Here is a 16,475-nt window from a genome sequence, read left to right as displayed (position 1 = left end):
AACTTGTGCACCTATGAGCAAAATAGTTACCTAGCCAACGGTGAAAGTGCTCATCCTTCCTCCTCCATCACAGTGCAGGTGTCCCTTGTATCACACCAGGAAGCACAAAAGCCTCATCAGTCCAGCTGCTGTTGGATCTGCTTCAAAAGATTTTTGGGTAGGCTGACGTATTTATACCTACCAGATTGGAAGTTTGGTCTATATTATTTCCATAAGTCAGCAGATTCTGACAAAACTGCCAGACAATCAATATGCAAAGATGATGGCTGCAGGAGACAGCCAGCTGCAGGTGATAATAGCTGCATAATGGCCTTTTAGCTCTTTCTGGACATCTGTCCTGTCTAGGTGGTGCTCTTGCTTTGACTTAATGGCACTGCTCCTAGCATACACCAGGCCTTAGCGTGAGCTGTGCTAGCCAAAATCTGAGGAGTTTGAACAGTCCAGGAACAAGGACCTAGGAAAATATATTTTCCTCCAATAGTCTGTAGTGGGTTCACCTTGGCTGGATGCCAGGTGCCCACCAAGCTGCTCTCTCACACCCCCCCTCAGCAGAACAGGGGTGAGAAAATAAGATGGAAAAAAATGCTCACGGATTGAGATAAAGACAGTTTAATAACGAAAAGCAAAGGGCACGTGAAAGTAAAGGGAAACAAAAATATTTTATTCTCTACTTCCCACCAGCAGGTGATTTCCAGCCACTTCCTAGGAAGTAGGTCCTCAGTACATGCTCTAGAAAACAAATGCCTTAATAACAAATGCCTCCTCCTCCTGCTCCTTTCTCTTAGCTTTTAATCCTGATCACAACATTATGTGGTCACTTTGGGTCAGCTTGTCCTGGCTATGTCCCCTTCCAACCCCTTGCCCACCCCTAGACTACTGGCCTTTGGAGGGGAGGGGTTGTAGAGACAGCCTTGATGCTGTTCAAGCACTGCTAAGCAGTAGCCAAAACATTAGTGTGTTATCACCACCTTTCAAGCTACAAATACAAAGCACAGCACTATAAGGACTGCTAGGGGGAAAATTAACTCTGTCCCAGCCAGACCCAATACACTGTCTCATCCTAATGTAGCTCATTATAACATACTCTTTAAGCAAAAAAAAACCCCTACTCTTCTCTTGCTTTGTGGAGAAAATTATTTCTGGTTAGTTTATTACAGACACTAGCTGTAATAGCTCCATGGCAACTAAACGTGACCATACTACAGGAAAGGTATTTGTGGCATATGAAGGCATGGACTCCAAGTCACTGAAGAAGTGAGATCATTTATTGCATACTGTTGTGGTTTAACCCCAGCTGGCAACCAAGCACCATGCAGCCACTTGCTCACCCCCCCACACACACACACGGAGGGGTGGGGAGGAGAATTGGAAAGGAATGTAAAACTCAAGGGTTGAGATAAGAACAATTTAATAATTTAAGCACAATTAAAAAAGGTAATAACAACAACAATTATAATGGAAAGGTGAGGAAAAGGATAAAATCCAAAGGGAGAAACGAAAACAAGTGATGCACAGGCCAACTGCTCACCACCCGCTGACCGATGCCCAGCCAGGCCCCGAGTAACGATCCCCCCCCAGCTGCTAACCCTCCAAGTTTATATACAAAGCATGACATCCCACGGTACGAAATACCTCTTTGGCTGGTTCAGGTCAGTTGACCTGGCTGTGTCCCTTCCCAGTCTCTTGTGCCCCTCCAGCCCTCTGGCTGACAAGGCCCAAGAAACCACAAAATCCTTTTACTTAGTATAAACATTACCAAGCAGCAACTAAAAACATCAGTGCAGTTATCAACATTGTTCTCACATCAGAGCCAAAACTCAGCACCATATTAACTACTAAGAAGAAAGTTAACTCCATCCCAGCCAAAACCATAACAGTATCCACCCCTTATTCCATACAATTTATGTCATGCTACATTTTCCAATATATTGTCATCGCTTCTCCTGTCCTTTATATAAATACACAGATATAATTCCCTTAGTCTATGGACCATCCCTCTAAAAACCATTGAGTTCATTTAGTCCATGATGTTTGGGCTCCATCTGTTATAACAGTCTTTCTGGGCAAGGAGAACAGTATGAGGTGCTGAATTGTCCCATGTTAAGCCAGCTCTAATGCTATTACATCTGTGCTGATCTAGTTTCACCAATCTTTGTTGGTGTGGCAGTTGAAGAGAAATAAGGTTCAAATCTAAAGATGGTAGAAATGGATGCCACAAGATTATCCAGTCTCTCTGGAGCTCTGGTTCAAATTCTACCATCAACACAAAAGACAACATACAGTACTACGTTACAATTAATGTCACTCAATTTATGGCTGTTTTCACCCAAAATCAAATCCCCTTGAGGCACACATCAAACTTCCCCATCCTCCCGCATTACCCACCAAATGCTCACAGGCCCTTGAGCAAAAGCAAGACCATGAATGGATTTGCCTTTGCCTGAGGCAGGAATGATCCAGACTGATTTCCCAAGCATATTTTTAAGGTGCACTACAGGAACTTTATCCCCCTCTACAGTACGCAAAACATTTGATTGGGCAGGACCAACTCAGCTAGCAGATCCTCTGGTATTAACCAACCAGGTAGCCTTTACTAGATGTTTATTCCAATGTTTCAAAATCCCCTCACTCATTGCTTTCAGTGTAGTCTTTAACAGTCCGTTATATCGTTCAATTTTCCCCAGAGGCTGGTACATGATATGGAATGTGATATACCCATCCAGTTGCTCTTTGGCCCAAAAGTCTATGAGACTGTTTCAGAAATAAGTTCTGTTGTCAGATTCAATTCTTTCTGGGGTCCCATGTCGCCACAAGACCTGTCTTTCAAGACCCAGGATAGTGTTTCTGGGCAGTGGCATGGGGCACAAGGTAGGTTTCCAGCCATCCAGTGGTTGCTTCCACCATTGTAAGTACAAGGCACTTGCACAGGCAGGTTTCTGGGAGTATGATATAGTCAATCTGTCAGGCCTCCCCATATCTATATTTCAGCCATAGCCCTCCAAACCACAGAGTCTTTAACTGCTTGGCTCGCTTAATTGTGATGCATGTTTCACATTAATGGATTACCTGTGCAATAGTGTCCATGGTTAGGTCTGTTACCAAAATCTCAGAATGAAAAACTTATCGACACCAATGTGATGTAGATAAGCAGACACTTCTTTATTGACGGCCGGGTGCGTGAGCGAGTCCTCTCACTATCAACGCACACCAGGTCTCAAAATCAAACACCATATATAAAACTTATTCATACATATTCATTAAATATTCATGCATAATCATAATATTTCCCATAAATCATTAACATATTCTCCTCCTATATGCGATTCTGCGCAGTAAAGCTTAGAAAGGTCTAGAAATGGGTCTGGGGTACGATTTGGGTAGGTGGTATACGAGTCTGTGGTCTCGATCTCCCCCTGCCGGAATTACCTTTTACTAAAGTTCACGGTTTCTTGGCAGGTAACTACAAGCTGTTCCAGTCGACTCTCCCCGGTTTCCATTCATCTCATATTCTGACATTTCAATACATCCTCCTAGGTTACATATAAACAATCATCTCAAATCTTAAGTCTGTTATCTAAGTTCTAAACATTCCTACTAGGTGATTCTGACCAATTCCTCCGGCCTTGGTACGGGGCTGTACAGAGGGTTTTCTATAGCCGCTTTTTACTATAACTGTAAGTTTCATTAAAATATATTTTCTTATCCTCTTATATTTCTATTACATGATTGATTTTATAAAATCAAATAATCAATCAAATAAAGTCAATCAATCTTAACTTATTAGCAAATCTATAACATTTCCCCCCTTTGAAAGTGTTGAAAATCATTATTTCAATACTTTCACATTATTTACATATCATTTGTTTCAACATATTTTGGTGGTGGGCTATACCTTGGTGGACTGGTTGGTACTTCTCTCATGATCATACGATTGATTGCAATTCTATTGGTAAACTGCTTCTTCAAACATGCATATACCAACATGATCATCAAAAAGACAATCAGTAACAGAAACAAAGTTTTGATTAGGGATTGTATCCAAGAGCTCAAGTTCCTTCCTAATTTGTTAAAAATTTTCCCTAACCAGTCTTCTGACATATCTTCTTGAATTGATTCTGTTTCTTTTTCAATTTTATCTAATAAATCCAAATCATGTTCCACATCTTGTGTGACATTTGAAATGGGGATGCAACAGTGGTCCAGTTTATCTTTGAGATATCCACATACTCCATGTTCTTTAAGTAGGAGCATATCTAGTGCCATTCTATTTTGTAAAGTCATTCTAGAGGTCGCCTGTAATTGTATATTCAATTCCTTAAACCCCTTTTTGGTAACGTTTGCTAATTTTTCCACTTGACCAGTTAACTTATAAAGCCATGCTCTGTTTCTATATGATGCTATAGGATTTAAAAGTGATTCAATTGCCCAGCCAATTTTCACTCCTGTAGATGGTTCATTCCAAGTATCATCATTTGTCTCAGATCTCTTTGTTCGTTTCAGTTCTAAATTTTCTAGAGATCCTCTAAACGGTGATTTCTTCCAAATCGGACACAATGTTGGCACGCCTAAAGTTATTTGTTTCACTTTACCATCTAATGGTAGATGAGTTGTCCAGGTTCCATCACTCAATGCCCAAATTAAATGTCCTGGACTTTGAATAGTAGATTTTCTACAACTAAACATAATTCCTCTTCTGGGTATATAGGCGCTAGATAGATTGAGAGTATTCTTAAGACCTCGACAAAAACAACCATATTTTAAAGCGGCAGCCAAAGGAGGGATTCTTTGAATTATTAAGTCTGCATTGCTACAATCATACACTTTTTCACATTTCCACCATGGCACTATTTTATTCTCCTTTTCTCCCAATGAAGTTGATCTATCATTGACCCAGGGTAATACTGAAAACACTTTTCCATCCCAGGTAAAACACCAAGGAGTTTTTGCCATATACTGAAAATGGGAATATAAGGTCATAGACCAAACCGAATCCCAAACTATTTCCTTTTCCTGTAGGGTTCGATTCTTTTTCTCACATTTTGTCTCGGTTATCCATACACTGGTGTTTGTTGTAGCCATTTTAGGCTAGTAACACCATCCCTTGTTCCCTAAATCTCCATATAATCCCGGTTTAGCTACAAATCATCCTTTACATTCCCAAATGGTTGAATATACTGGTGATTCTTCCCCAACTTTAACCTTTTGCAATTCCCAAGTTTCCCTAGGTTCTTGTTTACAATCCATTGTCTCATTTTCATATTCTAATTTGGTCAGATTCATGGTTAAGATTCCCCATGGAATAGATTCACCTACTGCCCTCGGTATTGGTAAACAAGCAGTGATCTGCATAACATTTTGTAAATTGGCAAATCCTTTAATCAATCCTACCATCAAATTTTCCTCAGCCGTTTGTTTGGGAATTTCAATCACTTGTTCTGTCTCTATTTGTCTTTCATTCCTGTCCACCAAGTCAGCCCATGATCCTGCCAACACTACCAACCCAAATGGAATCCAAAGAACGATCATAACCTGATATGAAAAATTAGACATTTTTCAAAGTCAAATTTAAAGTGTTTGGGTCACGGTTGATAATCTTCCATGGAATAGGTGCTTTCTTCACTCGAGTATAATGGATCCAAGCATCCGATTCTGCTATCTTGATAGCCGTAAAAGTGGTTAACAGTACTTGGAAAGGTGCTTTCCAACGTTCCTGTAAAGGTTCAGAGGTCCAGGTCTTCACATAGACATAATCTCCTGGTTGGAAATCATGCACTGAATTTTCCAGGGATAAAGGTCTATTCCAAATTACTGCACTCCGAATTGCAGCCGGAGTTTTTCCTAGAGAAAGCAAATAGTTATATACATCCTGCTTTCCTTTTACATGTACGTTTGGATTTGGTTCTGGAGACTCATATGGTTTTCCATATAATAATTCATAAGGACTGAGTGAGGTTCCACTCTTTGGCTGTACCCTGATACGTAATAATGCCAATGGAAGCGCCTGAGGCCACTTTAGACTGGTTTCTTGACAAATTTTACTTATTTGTGGTTTCAAAGTTTGATTCATCCTTTCCACTTTCCCACTAGATTGGGGTCTCCAAGATAAATGTAGGTCACAATTAATACCCAATACTTTGCTAACACTTTGGACTACTTCAGCAACAAAGTGTGGACCTCTGTCAGAAGAAATTCCAATAGGAACTCCAAATCTCGGAATTATTTCTTGTAATAACCACTTCACCACTTCTTTTGCTTGTGTAGTGCGACAGGGAAGGGCTTCTGGCCATCCTGTAAAAGTATCAACCCCTACCAGGATGTACCGGTACCCATTTTGTCTGGGTAGCTCTGAAAAATCTACTTGCCAATCATCTCCAGGTTCTACACCAGATTTCAGTCTACCCATTTGAACCTTTTTCTTAATCATTGGATTATTTTTCAAACATACTTCACACTTTGCAGTTACCATTTTAGCTATTCCCAACATCTTAACTGATATTACTTGTTTTCGTAAAGATGTTACTAAGGCTTCTGCTCCCCAGTGACATTCCTGATGTCTCGTTTGAATTCTCTCTCTCATCACAAGAGGTGGAATTACTACCTGTCCATTAGGAGTTACCCACCATCCCGCTAAGTTTTTCTTAGCATTTAATAACGGACTCAATTTGTCATCTTCCTCTGAATATCTCGGGTTTTCCCTAGGAAGGGTTACTGTTTTAGAAGGAATTATTGCCATTTGCAATGCTTGTTTCTTTGCTACCTTTTTTGCTGTTCTATCAGCTAAATTATTCCCAGCTATTATTTTTGTATTCCCAATCTGGTGTGCCTTACAGTGCATGATTGCTACTTGATCTGGCTTTTGAACTGCTTGCAATAATCATAAAATTTCTGTTTGATGCTTAATGTTTGATCCTTGAGAGGACAATAACCCCCTCTCTTTCCACAAAGCTCCATGGACATGCACTACCCCAAAGGCATATTTTGAATCAGTCCAGATATTTACTTTCTTGTCTTTGCTTATCTCTAAGGCTCGAATTAAAGCGATGAGTTCCGCCTTTTGGGCTGATGTGGTACTCGCCAATGCTCCTGCTTCTATAACTGTAGTCTCTGTTGTTACCGCATATCCGGCGTATCGGACTCCTTGTTCCATGAAGCTGCTTCCATCACTATACAGTTCCCAGTCTGGTCGCTCCAGTGGTACATCCTTCAGATCTTCACGACTGGAATAAACATACTCGATGGCAGCCAAGCAATCATGTTCCAGTCGTCCTTCTTCCTGTATGGAACTTAAAAACACTGCAGGATTTACCAGGTTAGTTGTCTTTAGAATCACATCATCCTGTTCAGTCAATACCACCTGGTACTTCATCATTCGGCTGGGAGACAGCCAGTGTCCCCCCTTCTGTTCTAGGACAGTTATCACCATGTGTGGGACATAGACTGTTATTGTTCTTCCCAAAGTCAATTTCCGAGCTTCTTGTATGAGCATCACTGTTGCTGCCACTGCTCGAAGGCAGTTTGGCCACCCTCTACTCACTGTGTCCAGTTGTTTAGAGAAATATCCGACTGGTCGTTTCCAGCTTCCTATCCTCTGGGTTAACACGCCCAGTGCAAGGTGTTGCCTTTCATGAACAAACAACTGGAAATCTTTGGTTAGATCCAGCAGTCCCAAGGCAGGTGCAGACATTAAGGCACGTTTTAACTCTACAAAAGCCTTTTGCTGTTGTGGGCCCCATGCAAAGGGAGAGTTCTTTTGGGCCTCGTACAGCGGTTTAGCTATTAGCCCATAGTTCATGATCCAAAGGCGACACCACCCAGTCATTCCCAAAAATGCTCTGAGTTCATGAATATTTCTCGGCTCAGGTATACCACAAATAGCTTCTTTGCGATCTTTTCCTAATTGTCGTTGTCCTTTTGAAATCTCAAAGCCCAGATATATCACAGTCTGGCAGGCTGTCTGGGCTTTCTTCCTGGACACTTTGTATCCATTTAGTCCCAGGAAATTCAAGAGGTCGATAGTCACCTGTATACAGGTAAGTCTTTCTTCTGTAGCAATCAATATGTCATCCACATATTGTAAAAGTAAATGCCCAGCTCTTGATTTATCCTGTTTCCACATTTCAAGTTCCTTTGCTAATTGATTTCCAAAGATAGTTGGACTGTTTTTAAATCCTTGGGGTAATCTAGTCCATGTCAACTGCATCTTTCGCCCGGTTTGAGGATTTTCCCATTCAAAAGCAAACAGTTTTCTGCTTTCTTTTTCCAAAGGTATACAAAAGAAAGCATCTTTTAAATCAAGCACTGTAAACCGTTGATAAGTGTCCCTTAATGCTGTTAACAGTGTATAAGGGTTTGCTACTACAGGATAAATGTCCTTAACTAGTTGATTTACTGCTCTCAAATCTTGTACCAGCCTATATTCACCCGAGGGTTTTCTGACTGGTAAAATAGGAGTATTATACTCAGATTCACATTCTTCCAAAATGTTATACTCCAAAAATTTATCACTCAATTTCTTCAATTCCTGTCTCACTTCCGGTTTGATTGGATATTGTTTAATTCTCACTGTTCCTGCGCCTTCCTTCAAATCTATTTTAACAGGCTCTGCTAGTTTCGATTTACCAGGAATATCTGTTTCCCATACAGTAGGGATCACTGCCAAATCCACCTCCGGTGGAATTTCTTGTTCCTTTACTCTTTCTTGTATCATCAAGATTTCTCCCGTTTTTGACTCGGGTATTTTCAAGAAAAGTTCTCCTTCATCAAAAACAATTTGTGCATTTAATTTAGACAACAAATCTCTTCCTAACAAGGGTATCGGACATTCTGGTACATACAAAAATTCATGTGTAATTATCTTATTTCCAAATTTCAAATCTAGGTGTTGTAGGAATGGCCTGGTTTTCTTCTTTCCCTGTTGCTCCTATTATATTGGCTGGTTTTGTTCCTATTTTTCCTTTACATGTATTTAATACCGAAAATGTCGCTCCTGTATCTACTAAAAATTTAACTTCTTTATCTCCCAGCTAAATTTTAACCAGAGGTTCAGCTGGGTTCCCCTCCGGTCCCCTTCAGTCGTCTAAAATCATTATCTTGGCAAGGTCGTGAGAAACACTCTTGTTTCTAGGGCAATCCTTTTTCCAATGTCCTTCCTCTCTACACAAAGCACACTGATTTACTCCTAAGGGGGTATTAAATTTCCGATGGCCACAGTGCATACAACCTCCCCTCCCATTAAATCCTCGTCCTCTTCCTCTGCCCCTTCCTCTGTCTACCGTTCCTGTCATTACTGCCAATAAATCTGTTCTCCTTGATTTTCTTTCTTCTCTTTCTCTGTTGTTATATACTCTCCATGCGACTTCCAGCATTGTATTCAAACTCCTTGAATTCTCTCCCTCCAGTTTCTGGAGTTTTTTCCTTATATCTGGTGCCGATTGCCCCATAAAAATCAAAGCCAGTTGCATTTGTGCTGCCTCTGTTTCCACTCTCAAATCAGTATATTTTCTGGCAGCTTCCTTTAATCGTTCCCAAAATGCTGAGGGAGATTCATTTTTATCTTGTCTTACTTCATATAATTTAGACCAATTCAGAGATTTAGGCATGGCATGTCTAATCCCATATAAAACCCATTTCTGATACCGTCTCAGTCTTTCTCTATGTGTTACATTATTTGGATCCCACTGCGGATCCCCAGATGGAAAATTCTGTTCTATTGTTCCACCTGTAATTCCACTCATCACATCCAACTCTGCCTGAGCTTTACCAGCTTTTAATACCATTTGCTTCTCTGTATCATCTAACACATTATCCAGGATCACCTGTAAATCATTCCAGTCTGGATTCTGTGTTCTAGTTATAGTATCTGCCACCTTGCCCACTTTTTCAGGATCTTCTCTATAATTTCCTGCTGCCTGCTTCCAAGTCATCAAATCCATAGCTGTAAAAGGTACTTTCACATAGACCGGTCCATCACTACCAACTCCCTGTCGCAGGGGAGCTATAGTCTGTGTCTGTTGCCGAGTTCTCCGTGAAACAGGAGTATGAATTACAATCTCCGATAATCTCTCTTCCACATCTCCTGTTCCACTGCTATCCGGTTCAATCGCCTGTTCTCGTGCCCTAGATTCTCGACCCTGATTCCTTTCTCTCCTAAGAGGGGATATATCTAATTCTGGTCCATCATCACTCTCAGTGACAATCTTTTTCTTTAAACAACCTTTCCCGATCTCACAAGTTGAGCAACACCTTTTTACTTTCTTGTTATCAGCAGTTACAGCCATCACAAAATTATCTCCATCAGTTAACTTGCATTCATCCTGCCAGTCTTTTCTCTGTCTCAGGTAAAAGAACAAATCCACATATGGCATTTCACTCCATTTCCCTTCCCTTTTACAGTATAACATTAACTGCAGAATAGTATTATAATTCAGTGTTCCATTTATGGGCCACTTTTCCTGATTTTCCAATGTATACAGAGGCCACCAATTATTACAATACTCAATCATCTGGCTTTTTGGCAAATCCTCATATAAATCTCCCCAATGTGCCAATAAACATCCCAATGGAGAATTTTTCGGGATTTTATCATTTACAGCAAGATTACGCATGCTTTTACTTTTAAACAACCGAGTTAACTTAGATGCCATGGTATAATCACTCACAGTACAATACACAATTATTCAACTCTGTCTCCCCGATCCGCGGATCCACGCTCCACACTCGCTTTCGTGCTTAATTGCACGTCTCACCCTTACAGCCACACTCACACTTTTCCACAATTGTTACTTTAAACAAAGACATAAAACACAATATTATACACTTCTTAATTTTCTTCTCGATACACAGACACAATAAACAATTCTGTATCAGAAGAAAAACCCCTCCTAACTTCTTGTTAGAGGCACTACCTTAGAGAACACTAGAGCATGTAGGTTCTCTTGTTTCCACTTTCGTCCAACCCTGCAATAGCTTTCGCTTATGTCTTACGGGCAGGCGCCTAGGCTTCCTCTTCCACAAGGATCCTTATAGTCCAACCCTGCGCAGCTCTCACCGCGTCTGACAGGCAGACTTACTCAGTGAGACTCAAACCCACTGGTGGGTCTCCAACCCACTCCTTACCATACACTTATTATAGTGGGACTCCTACCCACTTACTACAATTACAAGAAGAAGTGTCTTACCAAAATCCAGGGAACGTCGCGAAGAGCCTTACGGATCGGGGATCGATGGGTATCCCCGAGAAATCCTCGGTGCCGGCTGGAACCGATCAGGTCCCCGACTCCTCCGGTCTCCTTCAGCGAGGTCCCATCTGGGTCGCCAAAACTGTTACCGAAATCTCGGAATGAAGAACTTATCGACACCAATGTGATGTAGATAAGCAGACATTTCTTTATGGACGGCCGGGTGCGTGAGTGAGTCCCCTCACGATCGACGCACACCATGGTTCAAAATCATACACCTTGTATAGAACTCATTCATACATATTCATTAAATATCCATGGCATAATCGTAAGATTTCCCATAAATCATTAACATACTCTCCTCCCATATCCGATTCTGCGCAATAAAGGTTAGAAAGGTCCGGAAATGGGTCTGGGGTACGATTTGGGTAGGTGGTATGTGAGTCGGTGGTCTCGATCTCCCCCTGCCCGAATTACCTGCCACTTAAGGTAACTGTTTCTTGGCCGGCAACTATGGGTTGCTTCACTCGACTCTCCCCAGTTCACATAAATTCTCATTTTGACATTTTAGTACATCCTCCTAGGTTACATATAAACAGTCATCTCAAATCTTAAGTCTGTTATCTAAGTTCTAAACATTCCTACTAGGTGATTCTGACCAATTCCTCCGGCCTTGGTACGGGGCTGTACAGAGGGCTTTTTATAGCCGCTTTTTACTATAACTATAAGTTTCATTAAAATGTATTTCTTATCCTTCTATATTTCTATTTTATAAAATGATTTTATAAAAAATCAAATAAAGTCAATCTTATTAACAAATATATAACAGGTCCACCCCTCTATCTCAGGCCCATCTATATGCTGCAACTGGTCCTTGATGACCTGAAGTGTCATGGGCCCACTGAGCTATGAATAAATCACCTTTATGTTGCCAATCCAAATCTACCTGAGCCACTTCAATCATGGCTGCTTGATCTACCTGCTGGTTGTTTAAATGTTCTTCAGTTGCCTGACTCTTGGGTACACGAGCACCTACATGACGTACCTTTACAACCAAGTTCTCCAACCGAGCAGCAATATCTTGCCATAATGCAGCAGCCCAGATGGGTTTACCTCTGCGTTGCCAATTACTTTGCCTCCATTGCTGTAACCACCCCCACAGGGCACTGGCCACCATCCATGAGTCAGTAGAGAGGTAAAGTATCGGCCACCTTTCTCGTTCAGCAACATCTAAAGCCAGCTGGATAGCTTTCGCCTCTGCAAACTGGCTCGATTCACCTTGTCCTTCAGCAGTTTATGTGACTTGTCCTAGTGGACTCCATACAGCTGCCTTCCACCTCCAATACTTTCCTACAATACGACAGGACCCATCAATAAACAAGGCATTTTGCTTATCATGTTCTGGCAGCTCATTATACAAAGGAGCTTCTTCAGCACATGTCACCTCTTCCTCTGGTGACATCCTAAAATCTTCACGTTCTGGCCAATCCATAATAATTTTGAAAATTCCTGGATGATTGGGATTTCCTATCCGAGCTCATTCTATAATCAGCACGACCCACTTACTCCATGTAGCATCAGTTGCATTATGTGTAGAAGAAACCCTCCCTTTAAACATCCAGCCCAGCACTGGCAACCGGGGTGCCAAGAGGAGCTGTGCTTCAGTACCAATCACTTCTGAAGCAGCTCAAACTCCTTCATAAGCTGCCAATACGTCTTTTTCAGTTGGAGTATAGCGGGCCTCAGATCCTCTGTATCCCAGACTCCAAAAGCCTAAGGGTCGACATTGAGACTCCCCTGGTGTTTTCTGCCAGAGAGTCGAGGCAGGACCATTCTCCCCAGCTGCGGTGTAGATCACATTCTTTACATCTTGCCCAATCCCGAATGGCTCAAGGCCTACTACTTGAACTATCTCTCATTTAATTTGTTCAAAGGCTTGTCATTGCTCAGGACCCCATTTAAAATCATTCTTCTTTTAGGTCACATGATAAAGAGGGCTTACAATCATACTGTAATTTGTAATGTGTATTCTCCAAAAACTGATGACACCTAAGAAAGCCTGAGTTTCTTTCTTATTAGTTGGCGGAGACATCACTGTTATTTTGTTGATCACATCCATTGGGATTTCACAATGTCCATCTTGCCATTCTATTCCCCAAAACTGGATCTGCTGTGCAGGTCCCTTGACTTTACTCTGTTTTATGGCAAAACCAGCTTTCAGAAGGATTTGGATGATTTTCTCCCCTTTCTCAAAAACTTCTTCTGCTGTATCGCCCCATATGATGATGTCATCAATGTATTGCAGATGTTCTGGAGCTCCACCCTGTTCTAGTGCGGCCTGGATTAGTCCATGGCAGATGGTAAGGCTGTATTTCCACCACTGGGGCAGTCGATTCCAGGTGTATTGGATGCCCCTCCAAGTGAAGGCAAACTGTGGCCTGCACTCCGCAGCCAAAGGGATCGAGAAAAACATTTGCAATATCAATAGTGGCATACCACTTGGCTGCCTTTGATTCCAGTTCATATTGAAGTGCTAGCGTATCTGCTACGGCAGCACACAATGGTGGCGTGACTTCATTCAGGTCATGACAGTCCACTGTCAGTCTCCATTAGACTTTCACACAGGCCATATGGGGCTATTAAAGGGTGAACTGGTCTTGCTGATCTCTCCTTGGCTCTGTAGTCAGCAAATCAACAGTATTGCTCCCACAACAGTGCACCTGCAGCAATCGGCACCTGTGGTCCTTTAACTTTCAGTAACTCCACCACAGAAGGGTCTTCCAAAAGGCAAAGTAGACAGCTGCTTAATTTCCTCTTTCCAGAATTGCTACACCAAAAGCCCACCAATACCCTTTCAGATCCTTGAAATACCCTCTTCTGAGATAGTCTATGCCAAGGATTCATGGAGCTTCTGGGCCACTCACAATGGGATGTTTTTGCCACTCATTCCCAGTCAAGCTTATTTCAGCTTCCAATACAGTTAGCTGTTGCGAACCCCCTGTCACTCCAGAAATACTGATTGGCTCTACCCCTTCATAGCTTGATGGCAGTATATAAGCTACTGGAGCTTTATATTCCCAAGTGTCTGATGTGCCAGGCCATCAGATCCACACAGTCTAATAAACCTGGTTATCCCTGTCCTCCACCTGGCTAGAGGTAGGCTTCCTCTAATCCTGGTCTAGGGACTCTGCACTAGGATGGCTAGCGGTGCGAAACAGACGTAGCATAGAGTGATTTCGCTCACTTATGTCTTGCCAGAATGAGTTAGAATACCTTTTCACAGGATCAAGAGTAAAGTCAGCCCTATCACTCTGACTGGAAAATTGTCCTCTGGAAAGTGGAGCAGCAGCCTTCCTGGAAGACTCTATTTGTGATTGTTTTTCCTTATAGTTCACACACTCGTGCCTCCAGAAATGAGGTAGGTTTTCTATCCCACCTCCTCATGTCCTCTCTGCGGTCTTGCAGATAAAACCACAGAGTACCTCATGGTGTGTATTTTCTATATTCTCCCCTCCAAACAGAAGGGCATCTACAGTTGATAGCTGAGGTGCAAGTCTGTTTTGGTGGAGTCGGACCTATCCTTGTTAAGCTGCTGGACTGGTTTCTCTACAGCTGACATGAGGGAGGTAGAGGCACTATCTTCATATTCTTGGAGGTGATGAACTGCTTCATCCACTGTTGGTGGTGCAGTGTCTGACCAACCCATTACTGCCAACGAGTTGGCATATGCTGATGGTGTGCTCTGTATCAATTTCCGCCACATCAGTCGTGTGCATGGGACTTGATCAGGATCTATGGATGACTGTGGATCATCCAAGTTATAATAGATCATCTCTTTCACAGCTAAATCTCTCAAGTACTGAATACCCTTCTCTATTGCAGTCTACTTGGTTGGACGACATGTAATATCCTCCTTATAGGGATACCTTTCCTTCACGCTTAACAGAAGTCGCTTCCGGAGGCTGATGATTTGTGCTCCTTTCTCTAGCAAGTGATCCCAGCTGCTTGGCTTCCCTACCCTCCAACTCTATACTATTAGCCCCACTATCCCAGCATCGAAGCCACCAGGTGATAATGTGTTCACCTGTTTGACAGGCATAATCTTTCCACATATCCCTCAGTTCACTCAGAGATAGGGATCAGGAGGTTACCTCTTGTTCACTTTCTTCATCTTGTTCACATGATGGGCCTGCTCCTTCATCCTCCTTTACCAAACAAGTTGCTTTCTGTTTCCATTTCCTTTTATCTACAGGGGCCACTAACACTGACATCAGTCAGTCTTCTGCATCACCCGTTTCAATGGCCAAACTAGCTGGAATGCCTGCCACAGGGGCTAGAGTAGCTGCAGTGCCGGCTGAGGGGGCTGAAGCAGTGGCTGGAGCAGGGGCCATAGGAGCTGGAGCAGGGGCTGCAGCGGCCACAGTGCCTGCCACAGGAGCTGGAGCGGCCACTGAGGGTGGAGCAGCAGCTGGAGAGGCTGCAGCAGCTGCCACAGGGGCTGGAGCAGTAGTTACAGTATGTTGCTTAAAATTCCACCACATCCAGGACACGAAGACCGAATTCAGTATTCCTATCACTAGGCTCAGAACTGACACTACGGAGCTGCCATTGGACCAAAGATACTCATAGCCTCCTAAACTCCTAAATGTTTCATTAATTGACCCTGAGGGGAAGGGGGAGGTGTAGACCCCACCCACAGGCTGATTCACTGGGAAAACAAAGCCAAAGGTACAGTTGTTGGCATTCACCCGCAGGGGACATCAGACACACAGAGGCGACAACACCGAGTGCACAGACCAGATTAGTTTCATAACCAATGAGGCCATCATATTATAGATTAATAATATATAGTACAACACTATAATAGCTTTACCTCAGGTCCCAAAATAAACAAACAACACAAAAGGGAGCACATACTGTAATCAAACGAGACGATTCAACATTGAGATCATGGGCAGCAAATTAAAAGACAGATAAGCCAGCATTGTAGCCAAATATAATTAATTTAATACAATGAATACTGCAAATAATTTAATCTAACACAGTCTGATTAGACCTGTCATTATCTCAACCCTTCGTGCCCCATTTTGGGCACCAAAAATAGACTGTCGTGGTTTAACCCCAGCCAGCAACCAATCACCACACAGCCACTTGACCACTCCCCCCCACCCAGAGGTGTGGGGAGGAGAACTGGAAAGGAATGTAAAACTTGAGGGTTGAGATAGGAACAATTTAATAATTTAAACAGAATAAAGAGATAAGAACAACAGCAATAACAAAAACAATAATAATAATAAT

At 42.3% G+C, this 16,475-nt stretch overlaps 1 protein-coding gene across 1 annotated transcript; it reads right to left on the bottom strand.

The window, feature by feature from the left end:
• Positions 1-6,982: 6,982 nt before the first annotated feature.
• Positions 6,983-11,438, bottom strand: LOC119140913 (the record flags this gene model as incomplete). The annotated part of the gene is made up of 4 exons (XM_037372575.1): positions 11,423-11,438; positions 11,178-11,305; positions 9,273-10,328; positions 6,983-7,864 (listed from the first exon to the last, which is right to left on the bottom strand). Coding segments are annotated over exons 1-4 (2,082 nt in total), but the record flags the coding sequence as incomplete, so codon positions are not given.
• Between the last annotated feature and the right edge of the window lie 5,037 nt (positions 11,439-16,475).

This window comes from Falco rusticolus, chromosome W (assembly GCF_015220075.1).
Source record: "Falco rusticolus isolate bFalRus1 chromosome W, bFalRus1.pri, whole genome shotgun sequence".
Classification (NCBI taxonomy): Eukaryota; Metazoa; Chordata; class Aves; order Falconiformes; family Falconidae; genus Falco; species Falco rusticolus.
Note: the sequence above shows the minus strand (reverse complement) of the source record. Positions and strands in the feature narration are given on the sequence as shown.